General features: G+C 41.1%; 1 protein-coding gene and 1 pseudogene across 1 annotated transcript; both read left to right on the top strand.

Moving 5' to 3' along the window:
* Positions 1 to 252: 252 nt before the first annotated feature.
* On the top strand, positions 253 to 1069 carry LOC123406251 (FCS-Like Zinc finger 2-like). Its single transcript, XM_045099738.1, has 2 exons — positions 253 to 434; positions 598 to 1069. The coding sequence occupies exons 1-2, from the start codon at positions 289 to 291 to the stop codon at positions 776 to 778; spliced, it is 327 nt and encodes a 108-aa protein (XP_044955673.1). The 5' UTR covers positions 253 to 288; the 3' UTR covers positions 779 to 1069.
* A 916-nt stretch (positions 1070 to 1985) lies between these two features.
* Positions 1986 to 6200, top strand: LOC123404536 (annotated as a pseudogene).
* The last annotated feature ends 11589 nt before the right edge of the window (positions 6201 to 17789 follow it).

The raw sequence follows: 17789 nt of genomic DNA, 5'->3' as shown, positions 1-17789 counted from the left end.
GTACGGCCATTTTCGCCCTGCGTCGTGTACAAGAAGAGAAGCCGAGATGGTTCCTGGAAATCCAGCCGTGCTTTCTCTTCTCCCGCGTCCTGCACCTGTAGCTCAGCATTCAGGAACCGCATATTTTCCTCTCCCTCCCCACCTTATAAGAAGAAGAAGAAGAAAAGGCTCCTTCACTTCAGTCTAGACCTAGCAGTAGCGTACTACGTACCTTCAGACCTCAGCAACACAATCAATCAAAGACCTGTTAATTTATACCAACCTACAAAACCCCAGGTTGTAGCGGAGATGCCGCCGTCGTCGTCTGCCTCAAGTTCTTCTCTCTTCGCCATTGTGCCCCTCCACGGCGGTGGCGCGACCAGCCGCCACGCCATGGACGCCTGCTACCTCTGCGGGAAGCCGCTCCCTAGAAACTTCGACATCTTCATGTACAGGTAGTTTAGTTTTACGGGTGTGTTTGCTCCTTCACTTAGCTGCTTCTCTCAGATCACCCATATTTAAATGCTGCTCTCAGATCTCCCATATGTAGACAATGGATGCTAGTGCTATTCTGAAATTTCTGATACACCGATCCATTTTTCTTACTACGAACCACAGAGGGGACACGCCATTCTGCAGCGAGGAGTGCAGGGCTGTGCAGATCGACACCGACGAGGTGCGCGAGCGGATCAAAACCAAGATCCTGAGGGAACGTGCTGCGAGAAACGAGCACCGCCACGGGGCGGCTGCCTCCGAGCGCAGCATCACCCCCGCGGGAAATGTGCCTGTTGCAAGCTAGGCTGTGCGCTCAAGGAAGCATGCATCCGCCCCAACTTCATCAGAAATAATAGGGGCATGGGATATATTAGCCATCCGATCCGACGGAGAAACTCTTCTGTTTGAAGACTGTCTTCCGGTTGAGACGAGCAAGCAAGCTGGGGTTTCTTTCGCTTATTAGGTGCTCGCATTTCGCGTGTATAGACGAGCTAAAGAATGCACAAGAAAACTACTGTGCGTGTGAGCGTCGATAACTTCGTCTACCTCAGGTGAGGACATGAGGTGAAACAATGCATGTTGGAAAATAACGGGAACTTGCTGGTTATGTTAGTTTCTGTTTCCAACTTGTGGACGTAGCAGCGGAGTCCGAGTACTAGGTGTTTGGGTTCTTGTGTGTGTGAATAAACACATGGCGTTGTATGGGTACAATCAGCCATACAAAGTTTGACCAGCACTGCTTCCCTGCTCCCCCTAGTTCGGTTTCGGAGGGGTATTCTTGACCCCGCTAGTTTTATTTTGTCCAACCCGTCGTAGCACATATCCAAGCCGGTAGAACCCAGTTCCAAGCCCCGTATAACTTGTATAACCTATACCGTATAGATACAGTATCATCTCCCAAAAAAATCCCACGACCCCACGACCACGTACGACGTGCCACTCATCATTAACTGAGCTCCCTCAATCACGCAGCTCTATCATTCACGCATTACCCTAGTTGAGGTCCTTTGAATGCCGGCGGCGGCCATCTCGACCGACAACGCGCGGCACCGTCGTCAACCTCCACCGCTCCCAGGTACCACATCTCGGTCACGAACCCCTCCTCCTCCCCCCCCCCACACACACACATTTCTCTCGCTCGCGGCGGCAGCATGGGACGATTTGCTGTCGTTTTCGTGCTAGCGGGTAACCTAGCTACCGGGAGGCGCACGCGATCGCGAATCTTGTTCCTGTAGAGCTGCTCCTCGTCTTACAAAGTGATCACGCCGGCTAAAGTGGGTTCCTTGTGTCTAGGGTTAACGTAGGGTTGGTTGCCGTCTGTTGTGTGCACGACGGCTATCGTTATTTGCCGCGGCAGCCAACCTAGGTATACGGTGGCGCAGGCTATCACTTATCTACTTTCGATAGTGCTCCTCCTCGCGATCCAAAGTGATTAGGACGGGTGCCGAGGGCATCTTCCTAACTAGGGTTCACGTACCTTACGATGATCCTTATTATTTGTTGTAGGAAAAATGGCAGACGGTGAGTTAACTGATATCATGGTAGTTATGGAGTTTGGAGAACTGCTGAAAGACTGGATACATGATTGGTCACATGATGAAAATTCAGATCGTGGAGATTGGGCAGAGAATGGGTACGTAGGGGAAGATGTTAATGTGAGTGGCATTATCATGTTGTAAAAATTTTGTGGCATCCAACAACATTATATTTATGTACTGGAAATTTATAGATGCACGTGGATGATGATATTGAGGAAAACAACTCCGAGGTCTCGAATGAAGATTCCATTAGTGAGGTGGGGAAGTGGATTTTTTTGTTGGGGCATACAAATCGAATATTTTGCGAAATATTATATGATAATTAATTATGTGTTTCTGTTCATTATTTCAGCTAATTTCACGATCTCATAACGCGTACGACTATTATGGTGAATCCAACGCGGAGACAGACCTTGAAGACGAATCAGTAGATGCAGCTGATTCTGGAGAGTCGCAGTCGTCGGTCAACATGAGTGAAGTATGTATGAGCTCAATGTTGTATGGAAGTAATGTTAAACCATGTAAAAAATCATGGCTATGTTTTGCTTGTTCAGGTAACAGAAGACGAGGGGAAAGATAATGTCCAAGATAATACGCATGCAGATGATGAGAGGGATATGTTCATGAAGATAAGAGAAATGACTTTTGTGTGTGCAGAAGTTGCGTTCGTCTTCTACAACAACTATGCTAAAGATAAAGCATTAGAAAGGATAAGGTCAGGTATAGCAAAACAGAGTCACATCATATGCGTTTGCGGCGGTATGTTTGTTCCAGAGAAGGGAAACGTGATAGCAGATTGCTAACCGAGGAAGGACGCAGCCGTAGGCTCAGACCCGAGTCACGCTGCAACTGCGAAGCACAGTTGACCGTGAAGCTTGACGAAAAGCGATGGGTTTGGTATGTTGGAAGTTTCGAGGACAATCATAGCCATATGTTAGCAAGACCGGACGAAGTACCTTTTCTTTGGTCCCATAGAAAAATCAAAGAGTACTAGAAGTTTCATATAATGTCCATGGGTGTCGCAGGGATAAGAATTCACACTATTATGGGTTCCTTAATCAGTAAACATGCATGGTACGACGGTGTTGGTTTTACGAGGCATGATATACAACCTTTTCTCCAGGGAGAAGAGGAAGATGCTTTCAAAAGGAGATGGTGCCATAGCCATAGGCATCATGGCCACTAGGAAAGAGAGGGATCCTAGCTTCTTTTTCGAGTACATGCTAGATAAAGACGGACATATGAATAGAATGTTCTGGTGTGACTCCCAGTCTCGTCGGGACTATGAGGACTTCGGCGACGTGGTTGTATTTGACAGCACGTACAAGATGAATCGCTATGGTATGCCATTCACACCTTTTGTTGGTCTTAACAATCACCGGAAGACTACTGTTTTTGCTTGTGCCATAGATTTGGACAAGACCGAAGAAACATATGTCTGGCTGCTGCAAACTTTTTTGAGGTCCATGTGTCAAAAGCTGCCGAAGAGTGTAATCATGGACGTTGATGCAGCGATGATCAGGGCAACTCGCGAAGTCTTGCCAGATGTGTGGCACCGTATATGTACATGACATATAGAAAAAAAATGAAGATTCACCTCAGTCACTGATAACCCACAAGTATAGGGGATCGCAACAGTTTTCGAGGGTAGAGTATTCAACCCAAATTTATTGATTCGACTCAAGGGGAGCCAAAGAATATTCTCGAGTATTAGCAGCTGAGTTTCAATTCAACCACACCTTAAAGACTTAATATCTGCAGCAAAGTATTTAGTAGCAAAGTAGTATGGAAATAATGGTAATGGTGGCAAACATCATAGTAGCAGTTTTGTAGTGATTGTAACAATAGCAGCGGAAAAGTAACTTAGCAAAAACCAATATGTGGAGAGCTCGTAGGCAATGGATTAGTGATGGATAATTATGTTAGATGGCATTCATCATGCAACAGTCATAACATAGGGTGATACAGAACTAGCTCCAATTCATCAATGTAATGCAGGCATGTATTCCATATATAGTCATACGTGCTTATGGAAAAGAACTTGCATGACATCTTTTGTCCTACCCTCCCATGGCAGCGGGTTCCTAATGGAAACTAAGGGATATTAAGGCCTCCTTTTATTAGAGAACTGGACCAAAGCATTAGCACTTAGTGAATACATGAACTCCTCAAACTAGGGTGATCACCGGAAAGAATGCCAATTATTGTCATCGTGGGGGATGCGGATCATAACTCGTAATAAGTGTCTACAACTTGCAAGACAGGATCAAGAACACATATATATTCACGAAAACATAATAGGTTCAGATCTGAAATCATGGCACTCGAGCCCTAGTGACAAGCATTAAGCATAGCAAAGTCATAGCAATATCAATCTCAGAACATAGTGGATACTAGGGATCAAATCCTAACAAAACTAACTCGATTACATGATAGATCTCATCCAACCCATCACCGTCCAGCAAGCCTACGATGGAATTACTCACGAACGGTAGAGAGCATCATGAAAATGGTGATGAAGGATGGTTGGTGATGACGACGACGTCGATTTCCCCTCCCCGGAGCCCAAATCAGACCACATCTGCCCTGATACGTCTCCAACGTATCTATAATTTTTGATTGTTCCATGATATTATATTATCCGTTTTGGAGGTTTTACATGCATTGATATGTTGTTTTATATTATTTTTGGGACTAACCTATTAATCTAGAGCCTAGTGTCAATTTCTATTTTTCCACGTTTTCCAGTATTGGAGATAAGGAATATTAAACGGAGTCCAAATGGAATAAAATCCCCGGAATGATTTTTCTTGGACGAGAAGAAATGCAGAAGACTTGGAGTAGGGGGCAGGGCATCTGCCGGGAGGCCACAAGCCTGTAGGGCGCGCCCTAGGGGGGTCGCCGCGCCCCCTGGCTTATGGGTCCCCTGCAGGTCTCCTAACCCTATTCTTCGGCATATAAATTCCCAAATATTCCCGTACCGCGAAAGGGAGCCACGGAAATACTTCTACGCCGCCGGGAGCCTCTGTTCCCGCGAGATCCAATCTGGGAGCCTTTTTTGATAATCTGTCGGAGAGGGAATTGATCACATAGGGCATCTACATCAACTCCATTGCTCCTCCGGTGATGTGTGAGTAGTTCACCACACACCTAAGGGTCCATAGCTAGTAACTAGATGGCTTCTTCTCTCTCACTGATCTTCAATACCATGTTCTTCATGATCTTCATGGAGATCTATTCGATGTAATACTCTTTTGCGGTGTGTTTGCCGAGATCTGATAAATTGTGAGTTTATGTTTAGATTATCTATGAATATTATTTGAGTCTCTTCAGAATTTGTATATGCATGATTTCATATCTTAGCAAGTCTCTTCGAGTTATTGGTTTGGTTTGGACAACTAGGTTGGTAATTCTTGCAATGGGAGAAGTTCTTAGTATTGGGTTCAATCTTACGGTGTCCGCACCCAGTGACATAGTAGGGGTAGCGAGGCACGTATTGTATTGTTGCCATCACGGATAAAAAGATGGCGTTTTCATCATATTGCCTTAGTTTATCCTTCGTAGTTATTTGCAAGGATGAGATGTGATAGAGATAGATATAAAAGATTGTGGAAACAAAAGTAAATAAATTGCAGCAAAGTATTTTTGGTGTTTTTGGTTTATAGATCTGAACGTATTATATGGAAAATAGACACGGGGGGCATAGTTTTCACTAAAGGCTTCTCTCATAAAGGAAAATAATACGGTGGGTGAACAAATTACTATCGAGCAATTGATAGATAAGCGAATAATTATGAAGATATCCAAGGCAATGATTATGCATATAGGCATCACATCCTTCTCAAATAGACCGAAACAATTCTGCATCTACTACTATTACTCCACACATCGACCGACTCCTGCCTGCATCTAGAGTATTAAGTTCGTGAAGAACAGAGTAACGCATTAAGTAAGATGGCATGATGTAGAAGGGATTGACAACCCCTTTATAGCATTGGGTGCAAGTGTTTGATTGTTTGTGTAGGTACTACTGTTGGGGCCTTGCTTGTTCCTCCTACTGGATTGATACCTTGGTTCTCAAAAAACTGAGGTAAATACTTATCTACTTCGCCACATCACCCTTTCCTCTTCAATAGAAAACCAACGCAAGCTCATGAGGTAGCAAGAAGGATTTATGGCGCCATTGCCGGGGACGATACATAGCAAGATCAAGCCTACCAAGAACCCATCATAAACTCATCTCTTGCATTTACTTTATTTTCCATTTGCCTCTCGTTTTCCTCTCCCCACTTCTAAAACAATTTTCAGAAAATACCAAAAAGATTTGACTTTTTTATTCGCCCCTTTTCTGTTTGCCTCTTTGCTTGTTTGCTATCTTTTCTTGTGTTGCCATGTGCCTTCTATTTGCTTGCATCTTTGCCTGCTAAAAATCTATTGATATGGAACCTCATCCACTTGCTAATCTTTTCAAAATGCCAAATTATGATGAACCAATTTCTAGTGAGTTGAGTGTACTTGATTATCTCCATGAAGTTTTGCTTGAGATTCGTGAATCTGAAAATTGTGATGAAGTTATTCACGATGTTTCCTTGAATGAAAATCAAGAATGCAATGACATTGTTATAAATTCTATTAATATCAGTTGTGCTAATGATATTCAAACCCACAAGCTTGGGGATGCTATATTTGATGAGTTTGCCATGACCACTACTTATTACAGTGATCATGATTGGGGTGATAATGCTTCTTATGATCTTGATAATTTATTTAATACTCTTGATGAATATGATATAAAAAGTGGGCTTGGAAGAGTGTCAACTTTAGGTAAAAAGAATCCCACATATTTGGAGAGTGTTCAATCTTATGATTTTTTTTTTTGATAAAAGTGGGTTTGGAGAGGTCTTGACTTTAGTTAATGTTAATCCCACTACCTTGGAAGATTATTAAAATAATTATTTATGTGATAGCTATATTGTTTAATTTATTCATTATGCTACTGAAAATTACTACGAGAGAGGAACACATGCTTTTACATATTGCAACAATATCAAGTTTCTTCTCTGTGTGTTGGAATTTTTTGAAGTTATACTTGTTTTCCCTTCCTATGCTAATTGATTCTTGTTCCCATAATTTGTTTGCTCTCAAAATACCTATGCATAGGAAGTGGGTTAGACTTAAATATGCTTTCCATGTGATTCATGATGCTCTATTTATGTTTCAATTCTTTACCTTTATGCGAGCGTCATTCAAATCGTTATACCTAGCTAGGGGCGGTAAACAATAGCGCTTGTTGGGAGGCAACCCAATTTTATTTTTATGCTTTTGTTTTTTTGCTTCTGTTTTTGAGTGCTGAACACATTATTACATCTATAATAATTGTGTTTTATTGTTTTAGTTAGTGTTTGAGCCAAGTAAAACCTTAGGGATGGTCTACGGTGTTTGCAAGTTGATTTTGCTGAAAAACAGAAACTTTCGCTCTCAGTTCAGGAATTTTTTAAATTCACTCAAACGTGCTTTTGATCTTAATTTTTTACACAAGATTGTTTTAAAATTTCCCATATTTTCCTATTTTTCAGAATTTGTGGAGTTACAGAAGTATTCGAAGTAAACAGTTTGCTACAGACTATTCTGTTTTTGACAGATTCTGTTTTCTTTGTGTTTTTTGCTAATTTTGATGAATCTATGAGTTGTATCGGGGGGGGGGGTATGGAATATAGTAAATATCACTTAAATATAAATAAAAAATGAGTTCACAACAGTACCTAAAGTGGTGATTTATTTTTCTTATACTAACGGATCTCATGAGTTTTCTGTTGAGTTTTGTGTTGTGAAGTTTGCAAGTTTTGGGTAAAGATTTTATGGACTATGGAATAAAGAGTAGCAAGAGACTAAGCTTGGGGATGCCCATTGCACCCCAAGACATATTCAAGGATACCAAAGAGCCTAAGCTTGGGGATGCCCCGGAAGCCATCCCCTCTTTCGTCTTCAATCCATCGGTAGATTTACTCGAGGCTATATTTTTATTCACCACATGCTATGTGTTTTGCTTGGAGCCTCTTGTATGATATGAGTCTTTAATTTTTAGTTTGCCACAATCATCCTTGCTGCACAAATCTTTTGAGAGAGACACGCTGAATCGTGAATTTATTAGAATACTCTTTGCGCTTCACTTATACATTTTGAGCTAGGAAATGTTGCTTTAGTGCTTCACTTATATCTTTTAGAGCACGACGCTGTTGTGTTTTATAGAAATTATTAAACTCTCATACCTCACTTATATTATTTTGAGAGTTCTTTAAACAACATGTTAATTGGTTTAGGTTATGAATTTACTCCTAATATAATGGGCATCCAAGAGGGATATAATAAAAACTTTCATATTAAGTGCATTGTGTATGAGGAGAAGTTTGATTCCTTGCATATAGTTTTGAGATATGAAGATGGTAATATGAGAGTCATGCTAGTAAGTAATTGTGAATTGGAAGAAATACTTGTGTTAAAGCTTGTGATTCCTGTAGCATGCATGTATGGTGAACCGTTATGTGATGAAGTCGGAGCATGATTTGTTTAATGATTGTCAACCTTTGTGTGGAGGTCAGGATCACGCGATGGTTAACTCCTACCAACTCTTCCCCTAGGAGCATGCGTCCAATACTTTGATTCGATAACTAATAGGCTTTTGCAATAAGTATGTGAGTTCTTTATGACTAATGTTGAGTTCATGTATTATACGAGCTCTCACCGTTCCACCTTTGCTAGACTCTCTAGTACTGCGCAACTCTCGCCGGTACATTAAACCCACCATCCTCAAAACAACCACCATAGCTACCTTTTATGGCATTTTCATAGCCATTCCAAGATATATTTCCTTGCAACACCACCATCCCGTTTTTATGACACAGATCATCACTTCCATATTTCTTGTAGAGTCATACTTTGTTCTAGATATCGGGTTGTAATCTTTTGAGTTGTAAGTAAATAAAAGTGTGATGATTTGCATTATTAGAGCATTTTCCCGTGTGAGAAAAGGATGATGGAAGCTATGATTCCCTCACAAGTTGGGATGAGTATCCGGACTTTACAAAAAAAGGGGCAATGCTACTATCTTTTTCCACAATTGTGCTTCAAAGTAGCACCATGTTATTCATTGAGAGTCTCCTATTTTGTCACTTTCATATAACTAGTGGAATTATATGTTTTGCACAACAATTAAGTTTCCTTTTTGAGCTTCCATACACTTATAGCTCCAGTGCATTTGTTGCATGGCAATCCCTACTCACTCACATTAATATCTATTGATGGGCATCTCCATAGTCCGTTGATATGCTGATACGTCCCAAAAGTATCTATAATTTCTGCTTGTTCCATGATCTTTTGGGTGACATTGTTATATGTCTTGCTACACTTTTATATCTTTTTACACATATTTGGACTAACCTACTAACTCAGTGAACCCAGTGCCACTTTCTGTCTACTGATGTATTTTTTGCACGACTTTTACCCAAATTTACAAAGTCCCAAAAATTTCGAGAAAAATATATAAAAATCAGCGTGACAGAATCTTCACAAAGCACGAAGATGGGCCAGAGGAGAGCCAGGGCATGCCCAGGCGGCCTCCCTACGTGGCCTACCCCCTGGCCACGCCAACAGGTCACCTGGGTGGGGCCCGCCTCCCCTGGTGCCCTCCTTTGGCCTATATTTACCTCTCCGAGAGGAAACCCTTCCATCATATCCAGAATAGTGAATTTCTCCATTGTTCCACCGCCGCAGCACTTCCAAGATCAGGGGCGTTAGAAGACCTCTTCCCAACACCCTGCCGGAGGGAGGATTGATCTCCGGGAACTTCTCCACCACCATAGACGCTTCCTCGATGTGCCGTGAGTAGTCCTGCTTGGACCATGAGTCCATGACCAGTAGTTATGTGATGTCTTCTCTCCAATCTTGTGCTTCAATGATTAGCCCTTGTCAGCTGCCCTACATGATCAAGGCATCTATGTAATTTTCCTGCTATTGCTATGCTCGGTTTGCTCGGATCCGATGGATTATGAGATTATGTTCAGATTGTGATGAGTTATATATTTGGGGTATCCTTTTATATTATGTTCTTAGGTAATTCATGCATGTTCTCTATTACTTTGTATTGCTTTGACCGAGTAGTAGATTGTAACTCCAAGAGGGAGCGTTATGCATGATTGCGGGTTCATGCCCCCTGATGTCTAGCTTGAGTGACAGAAACATGAGACTAGGGGATGTGCTGTTTCCACCAGGGAGAAAACAACGATGCTTGTGGCCCCAGTTGCAAGGATTGTTTACCTTACGCAAAGTTCGTTAATGCAGTTGTCCGTTGCTTTGAGTTTACACTTTGGGTGGGGCTCGCAACTTAATACCAGCGAGATGTTCTGGATAGATATCTTAAGGTGGATGATTAGTAAGTAGATGTTGATGAATAAACGGCCTACTTGTCTTGGCGTACTGCCCATTACTTTTGAGCCTCTAACTTTCTAGTAGCATGATTAGCATTGCGGTGCGTTTATTATTTTGTCAATTGCCCAGCTGTAGTTTGTTTACCCAAGCATAGTTGTTTATCGTCTTTTGGGAGAGAGACATCACTAGTGAACATCATGTGACTCAGGTCCATATTACCACCATTTCTTACACCTCCACCATTTACTGCTTTATTTACTTTTCATCATGGTCTTTTTATATGGTATAAACACTCTCTTGATATTATAGCTAACAAAGATTTTTTAGAGTGTGAAGAGGCTAGAGCTCTTGATATTATACATGGTCTATCTAAATACCTTGTTTATGGTCGTGGATACGACACTATTATAGATGTACTTGCTATCATTGAAAGGAAAATAGATGCTCTAGACTTAAGAGAAAGAGAGAAACCCATGGTTGATAAGAAAACGATATTGAAAATAGATGATGGCTGGGAGCCTTTTGTTAGAAGTAGCATCTCTAACCAAGATTTCCTTGCTTATTGTGATATTGGATCGATGGTTTCTACAATGCCAAAAGTTGTTTATGATTCTCTAAGCTTTTTAAACATAGACATTTTTTCATCTTATCATGAACATGCTAATGGGGATATTTCTGAGATCCAGGAAAAGGTAAGAGATGTCCAGGTTACATTCTCTAAAAGGAATGCAATAGTTGATTTCTTCATCATGAAGCCAAACGAAGGAAACATAGTGCTTGGAAGGGACTTCCTCCGAGCCATGAAAGGCTTCATTGATATAGGTAAAGGACACATACACTTGCGTGGGAAAGCGAAAGGTGCGTACCCGTTCCCTAGGAAAAATAAGGAGGAACTTGTTGAGGATCCGTTTGAAGGTTTTGATGATTCCAATGACTTTGGTGACTTTTGATCCTCCTTTTTGCATCATGCCTAGCTCAAAGGCATAAAAGAAAGCACTTGTTGGGAGGCAACCCAATTTTGTTTTTTTACTTTTAGTTTTAGTGGTCTTGATGCTTGTTACTACTGTAGAAACATCATTGTATCTTTATTTTCAAGCTTTGTGCCAAGTTTTAGCCTCCGATTGCAAGAAAGTTCAAAAGTTGCGACATGCCGTCCACAAACAGATTCTGTCTAATGGACGGAAAAATTCACCAAAAATCACTAGATCATCTTTTTGATCAGAATAGTTTTGACAATATGCTCTATATAATTGTATTTCTGGTGTCTGTTCTTACTTTTTTTATTTGAGTTGCATAAGTGCCCCGAAAAAATTATTTACTACCTGTTGTTCTGTTTTTCACAGATTGGGCCACGTTTTGCGTTTTCATCATTTTGCAAATTTTAAGCTTGCTTTTGCTTTGCAGAAACCTTTTGTAAATCATGAGAAACAATAGCTTTTCATGAAAAACTTTATTTCAAGTAGGGAATAAATTATTTTATTATGGGTACTAACCACTCTATTGAGCTTATGATGAGTTTCGTATGAAGGGAGTTTTCAAGTATGCGATGGAAGATGATGAAAGAAGATCCAGGAGTGTCAAGCGCTCAAGCTTGGGGATGCCCCCATGCACCCCCAAGAAATATTCAAGGAGACTCAAGCGTCTAAGCTTGGGTATGCCCCTGTGCATCCCCTTCTCTATCAACAATCATCAGTTCGTCCTTCTTCATGCTATATTTTTATCACTTCATTTGTTATGTGCTATGCTTGAAGCGTCCCGTTCTTTACTTTTAGTTTGTTTTAGTTTTGCTTGCTGTTCATAACAAGTTGGAACCTAGACTTCTTTGCTTGAGAGACAAACACGCTCCACTCCACTCTAGAACACAACATAGGTTTTCATGCTTATCTTTTTGTGTGTTCTTTATCTTTTCATAGCTGCTGTCATGCTTAGCTCTTAGTTTTCATGCTTTATATTTTTAAGAGATGTTATTTAGGTTACTTTTGGAACTCTCTTGAGTTGTCATGCTTATCTTGTTTAGAGAGTTTGCTTGTTGCACTGAGTTGTGTGTCTTGCATGAGTAGGTAATTGAGGTTGTTATTTAAGTATAGTAGTAATTTGCAATAGTTTTGAGGTATTGATTTGAGTAATGTTTGGACTATTGGTGCCAAGAGCTTGAGCCTATTAGTTATAGGTGTCGTATTTTGGGAAATCCGTGTGTTTTTCAAAACTAAAAAAATAGTTAAGAACTCTAGCTACTAGATTCATCGCTAACCTCTGGAGGGGTTGGAATATATAGAGCACCCTCACGTTACCATGGGTCGAGGATGTGCAAGGATAACCATACCCCCAAACACTCCTCCTCGGGGTACTTGTCTCTTTGTGAATCTCCTGACTAGATAGAGAGTTACCGATAATAAGTGCATGAGTTCTTCGGACTAATGCGAGTATTCGATTGTTGGCACTTCCACCATCCATATTTTGCTAGCCTCTTCGGTACCGTGCATTGCCCTTATTCATCTTGGGAGTTGGTGCAAACTTCGCTAGTGCATCCAAACCCTTGGCATGATACGCTCTTTCATCATAAGCCTCATTATATCTTTCCTCTAAACATCCACCATACCTACCTATTAAGATATTTTCATAGCCTTTCCGAGATACATTGCCATGCAACATCCACCATCTCATGACTTGTTCTTCATGTCATACATGCTTTTGCTTGATCGAGGATCCGCATGATAGTTGGGCCATGCCCTTATTATTACTACATGACGCGCTAGTTTCATTGCATATCCTGCTACACTCGCAGAGGCATATATTTGCATACATCATGATAGTTTTCATTTGTCTTTATGTTGAGTACTTCTTATAAAGTGTGAAGATCTTCTTTTTATTCTTGTAGAACATAGAGTGTTGCCATTAAGTGAGGAAAAGATCCCAAAGAGGACAAATTAAAAGATCCCAAAGAGGACACATGAAAAGATCCCAAAGAGGACAAATGAGAGATAAATAGAAAGAGCCAAAGAGGCCACAAAAAAAGAAAAAGAAAGAGAGAAGGGGGCAACACTAATATTCCTTTTGAAAGATCCACACTCGTACTCCATTGTTATATTTGTACTCCATAGAGATTATCATTCATGCATAACTATGTGGGGACCCTTACACTATAGAACTTGGCATGTATATTCCAATGATGAGCCTCCTCAAATGAGCTCTAGGTCTTCATGAGCAAGCAAGTTGAATGCACCCCACTAGTTCCATTGGAGAGCTTACCTTAGCTCATATGTGCATCCATTGCATGGCAATCCCTACTCCTCACATAATATCTGTCATTTAGCTTTCTCTCGCCTATGGTTGTCTTCATTGATGTGAGCCTTTCACACCTTTTTGTCTTCCTTCCACATCATTATTCTCTTTGCCATCCTAAGTGCCAACATATCTTGCTTGCGCTCATCCATTGCATGAGTGCTCAAAGTGTGAAGGATCATTTTGACTTGTGCCTAACTAGTGGTCTGGGGATGAGTGAAAATAAGATTCTGAAGGAGAACAAGTGTGAAGTTTAGTAGATTGAGTTCTCAATTAAAAAATATTTTTATGCTCTCAAACCAGCTCCCACTTCTTGCACGCAAACACCATTTGGAGACATTCGAGTCACGGACAGCGAGAGATCTTGCACCTTTATGTTCTTACTTTGGTATTTTCAATACTAAATATAGACTCTTGCTTGTTATTGTCTTCACTTGAATTGCATATCTTACTTGCTTTACTTTGAAGTTCTTATATGTGTGTTAGCATGTCACCACAAAAATTATTTGTGTTATCATTTACCTACTCGAGGACGAGCAGGAATTAAGCTTGGGGATATTGATACGTCCCAAACGTATCTATAATTTCTGCTTGTTCCATGATCTTTTGGGTGACATTGTTATATGTCTTGCTACACTTTTATATATTTTTATACGTATTTGGACTAACCTACTAACTCAGTGCACCCAGTGCCAGTTTCTGTTTACTGATGTCTTTTTTGCAGGGACTTTTATCCAAATTTACAAAGTCGCAAAAATTCCAAGAAAAATATATAAAAATCAGCGTGACGGAAGCTTCATGAAGCACGAAGATGGGCCAGAGGAGAGCCAGGGCCTGCCCAGGCGGCCTCCCTGCGCGACCTACCCCCTTGCCACGCCCATAGGTCGCCTGGGTGGGGCCCACCTCCTCTGCTGCCCTCATTCGACCTATATTTACCTCTCTCAGAGGAAACCCTTCCATCATATCCAGAATTGCGAATTTCTCCATCGTTCCGCCGCCGCAGCACTTCCGAGATCGGGAGCGTTAGAAGACATCTTCCCGGCACCCTGCCAGAGGGAGGATTGACCTCCGGGAGCTTCTCCACCACCATGGACGCTTCCCGGACGTGCCATGGGTAATCCTCCTTGGACCATGAGTCCATGACCAGTAGCTATGTGATGTCTTCTCGCCAATCTTGTGCTTCAATGATTAGCTCTTGTGAGCTGCCCTACATGATCAAGGCATCTATGTAATTTTCCTGCTATTGCTATGCTCGGTTTGCTCGGATCCGATGGGTTACGAGATTATGTTCAGATTGTGATGAGTTATATATTTGATTATCCTTTTATATTATGTTCTTAGGTAATTCTTGCATGTTCTCCGTTGCTTTTTATTGCATTGGCCGAGTAGTAGATTGTAACTCCAAGAGGGAGCGTTATGCATGATTGTGGGTTCATGCCCCCTCATGTCTAGCTTGAGTGATAGAAACATGAGGCTAGGGGATGTGCTGTTGCTACTAGGGAGAAAACAACGGTGCTTGTGACCACGGTTGCAAGGATTGTTTACCTTACACAAAGTTCATTAATGCAGTTGTCCGTTGCTTTGAGTTTACACTTTGGGTGTGGCTCGCAACTTAATACCAGCGAGATGTTCTGGATAGATATCTCAAGGTGGATGATTAGTAAGTAGATGCTGATGAATAAACGGTCTACTTGTCTTGGCGTACTGCCCATTACTTTTGAGCCTCTAACTTTCTAGTAGCATGATTAGCATTGCGGTGCGTTTACAATTTTGTCAATTGCCCAGCTGTAATTTGTTTACCCAAGCATAGTTGTTTATCGTATTTTGGGAGAGAGACATCACTAGTGAACATCATGTGACTCAGGTCCATATTACCACCATTGCTTACACCTCCACCATTTACTGCTTTATATACTTTTTCGTTGCAATCACTATCACTATTCCCGCTTGTGTTTTGATCCTTTGCAAACTACAAGGCCGGAGAGATTGACAACCTCTCTGTACTTGTTGGGAGCAAAGTTATTTGTTGTGTGTGCAGGTCCACGTCTTCTGCTAGCGCCAGAGCAGCGGACACCTACTTGTTGATCCTCATAGCCCTCCTTGTTCGATAAACCTTACAGTCCCCGTGTAAGGGAAATCTGCTGCTAACTACATCTCCACCTTCCACTTGGGGTAACCAACGAGGGGCGAGAAGTATATCCATCAACTCGTCATCATATGCCTAGTTGATGTGAGACTATCTTTTTTTTTCAACCTCCACCACACTCTATTCCACCTATAGTGCTATATTCATGGCTCATGCTCATGTATTGCATGAGAGTTGAAAAGGTTTGAGAACATAAAAAGTGTGAAACAATTGCTTGATTTTCATGTGGGTTGTGCATGATTTAAATACTTTGTGTGGTGAAGATGGAGCATAGCCAGACCATACGATTTTGTAAGGATAACTTTCTAAGACCATGTTATTTCGAAAGGAATAATTTGCCTTATTAGTATGCTTGAAGTATTATTGTTTTTATGTCTATATTAGACTTTTGTTTTGAATCTTATGGATCTGAATATTCATGCCACAATAGATAATATTACATGGATGAATATGTTAGGTAGCATTCCACATCAAAAACTCTATTCTTATCATTTACCTACTCGAGGACGACCAGGAATTAAGCTTGGGGATGCTTGATACGTCTCCAACGTATCTATAATTTTTAATTGTTCCATGCTATTATATTATCCGTTTTAGATGTTTTACATGCATTAATATGTTGTTTTATATTATTTTTGGGACTAACCTATTAATCTAGAGCCTAGTGCGAGTTTATGTTTTTTCCATGTTTTTCAGTATTGCAGATAAGGAATATTAAACGGAGTCCAGACAGAATAAAATCTCTGGAATGATTTTTCTTGGACCAGAAGAAATGCAGAAGACTTGGAGTTGGGGGCAGGGCATCTCTTGGGTGGCCACAAGCCTGCAGGGCGCACCCTAGGGGGGTGGTCGCGCCCCCTGGCTTATGGGTCCACTATAGGTCTCCTAACCCTATTCTTCGGCCTATAAATCCCCAAATATTCATGTATCTCCAAAGGGAGCCACGAAAATACTTTTACACCGCCGAGAGCCTCTGTTCTCGCGAGATCCAATCTAAGACCCTTTTCCGGTAATCTGTCGGAGAGGGAATTGAACACGGAGGGCATCTACATCAACTCCATTGTCCCTCCGATGATGTGTGAGTAGTTCACCACAGACCTACGGGTCCATAGCTAGTACGTAGATTGCTTCTTCTCTCTCTTTGATCTTCAATACCATGTTCTTCATGGAATTCGATGTAATACTGTTTTGCGGTGTGTTTGTCGAGATCCAATGAATTGTGAGTTTATGTTCAGATTATCTATGAATATTATTCAAGTCTCTTATGAATCCTTATATGCATGATTTCATATCTTAGCAAGTCTCTTCGAGTTATTGGTTTGGTTTGGCAAACTAGATTAGTAATTCTTGCCATGGGAGAAGTGCTTAGTTTTGGGTTCAATCTTGCGGTGTCCTCACCGAGTGACATAGTAGGGGTAGCGAGGCACGTATTGTATTGTTGCCATAGAGGATAAAAAGATGGGGTTTTCATAATATTGCTTGAGTTTGTCCCTCTACATCATGTCATATTACTTAATCAGTTACTCTATTCGTCATGAACTTAATACTCTATATGCGGGCAGGAGTCGGTCAATGTGTGGAGTAACAGTAGTAGATGCAGAATCGTTTCGGTCTACTTGACACGGAGACGATGCCTATATGCATAATCATTGCCTTAGATATCTTTATAATTATTCGCTTTTCTATCAGTTGCTCAATAGTAATTTTTTCACCCATCGTATTATTTTCCTGTATGAGAGAAACCTCTAGTGAAACCTATGGCCCCTAGGTCTATTTTCCATATTATACTTTCAGATCTAGAAACCAAAAACACCAAAAATACTTTGCTGCAATTTATTTACTTTTTTTCCACAATATTTTATATCTATCTCTATCAGATCTCATCCTTTCAAATAACTCTGAAGGGATTGACAACCCATTTATAG

Source organism: Hordeum vulgare, chromosome 6H (assembly GCF_904849725.1).
Source record: "Hordeum vulgare subsp. vulgare chromosome 6H, MorexV3_pseudomolecules_assembly, whole genome shotgun sequence".
NCBI lineage: Eukaryota > Viridiplantae > Streptophyta > Magnoliopsida > Poales > Poaceae > Hordeum > Hordeum vulgare.
This window is presented reverse-complemented; position numbering and strand designations above follow the sequence as displayed.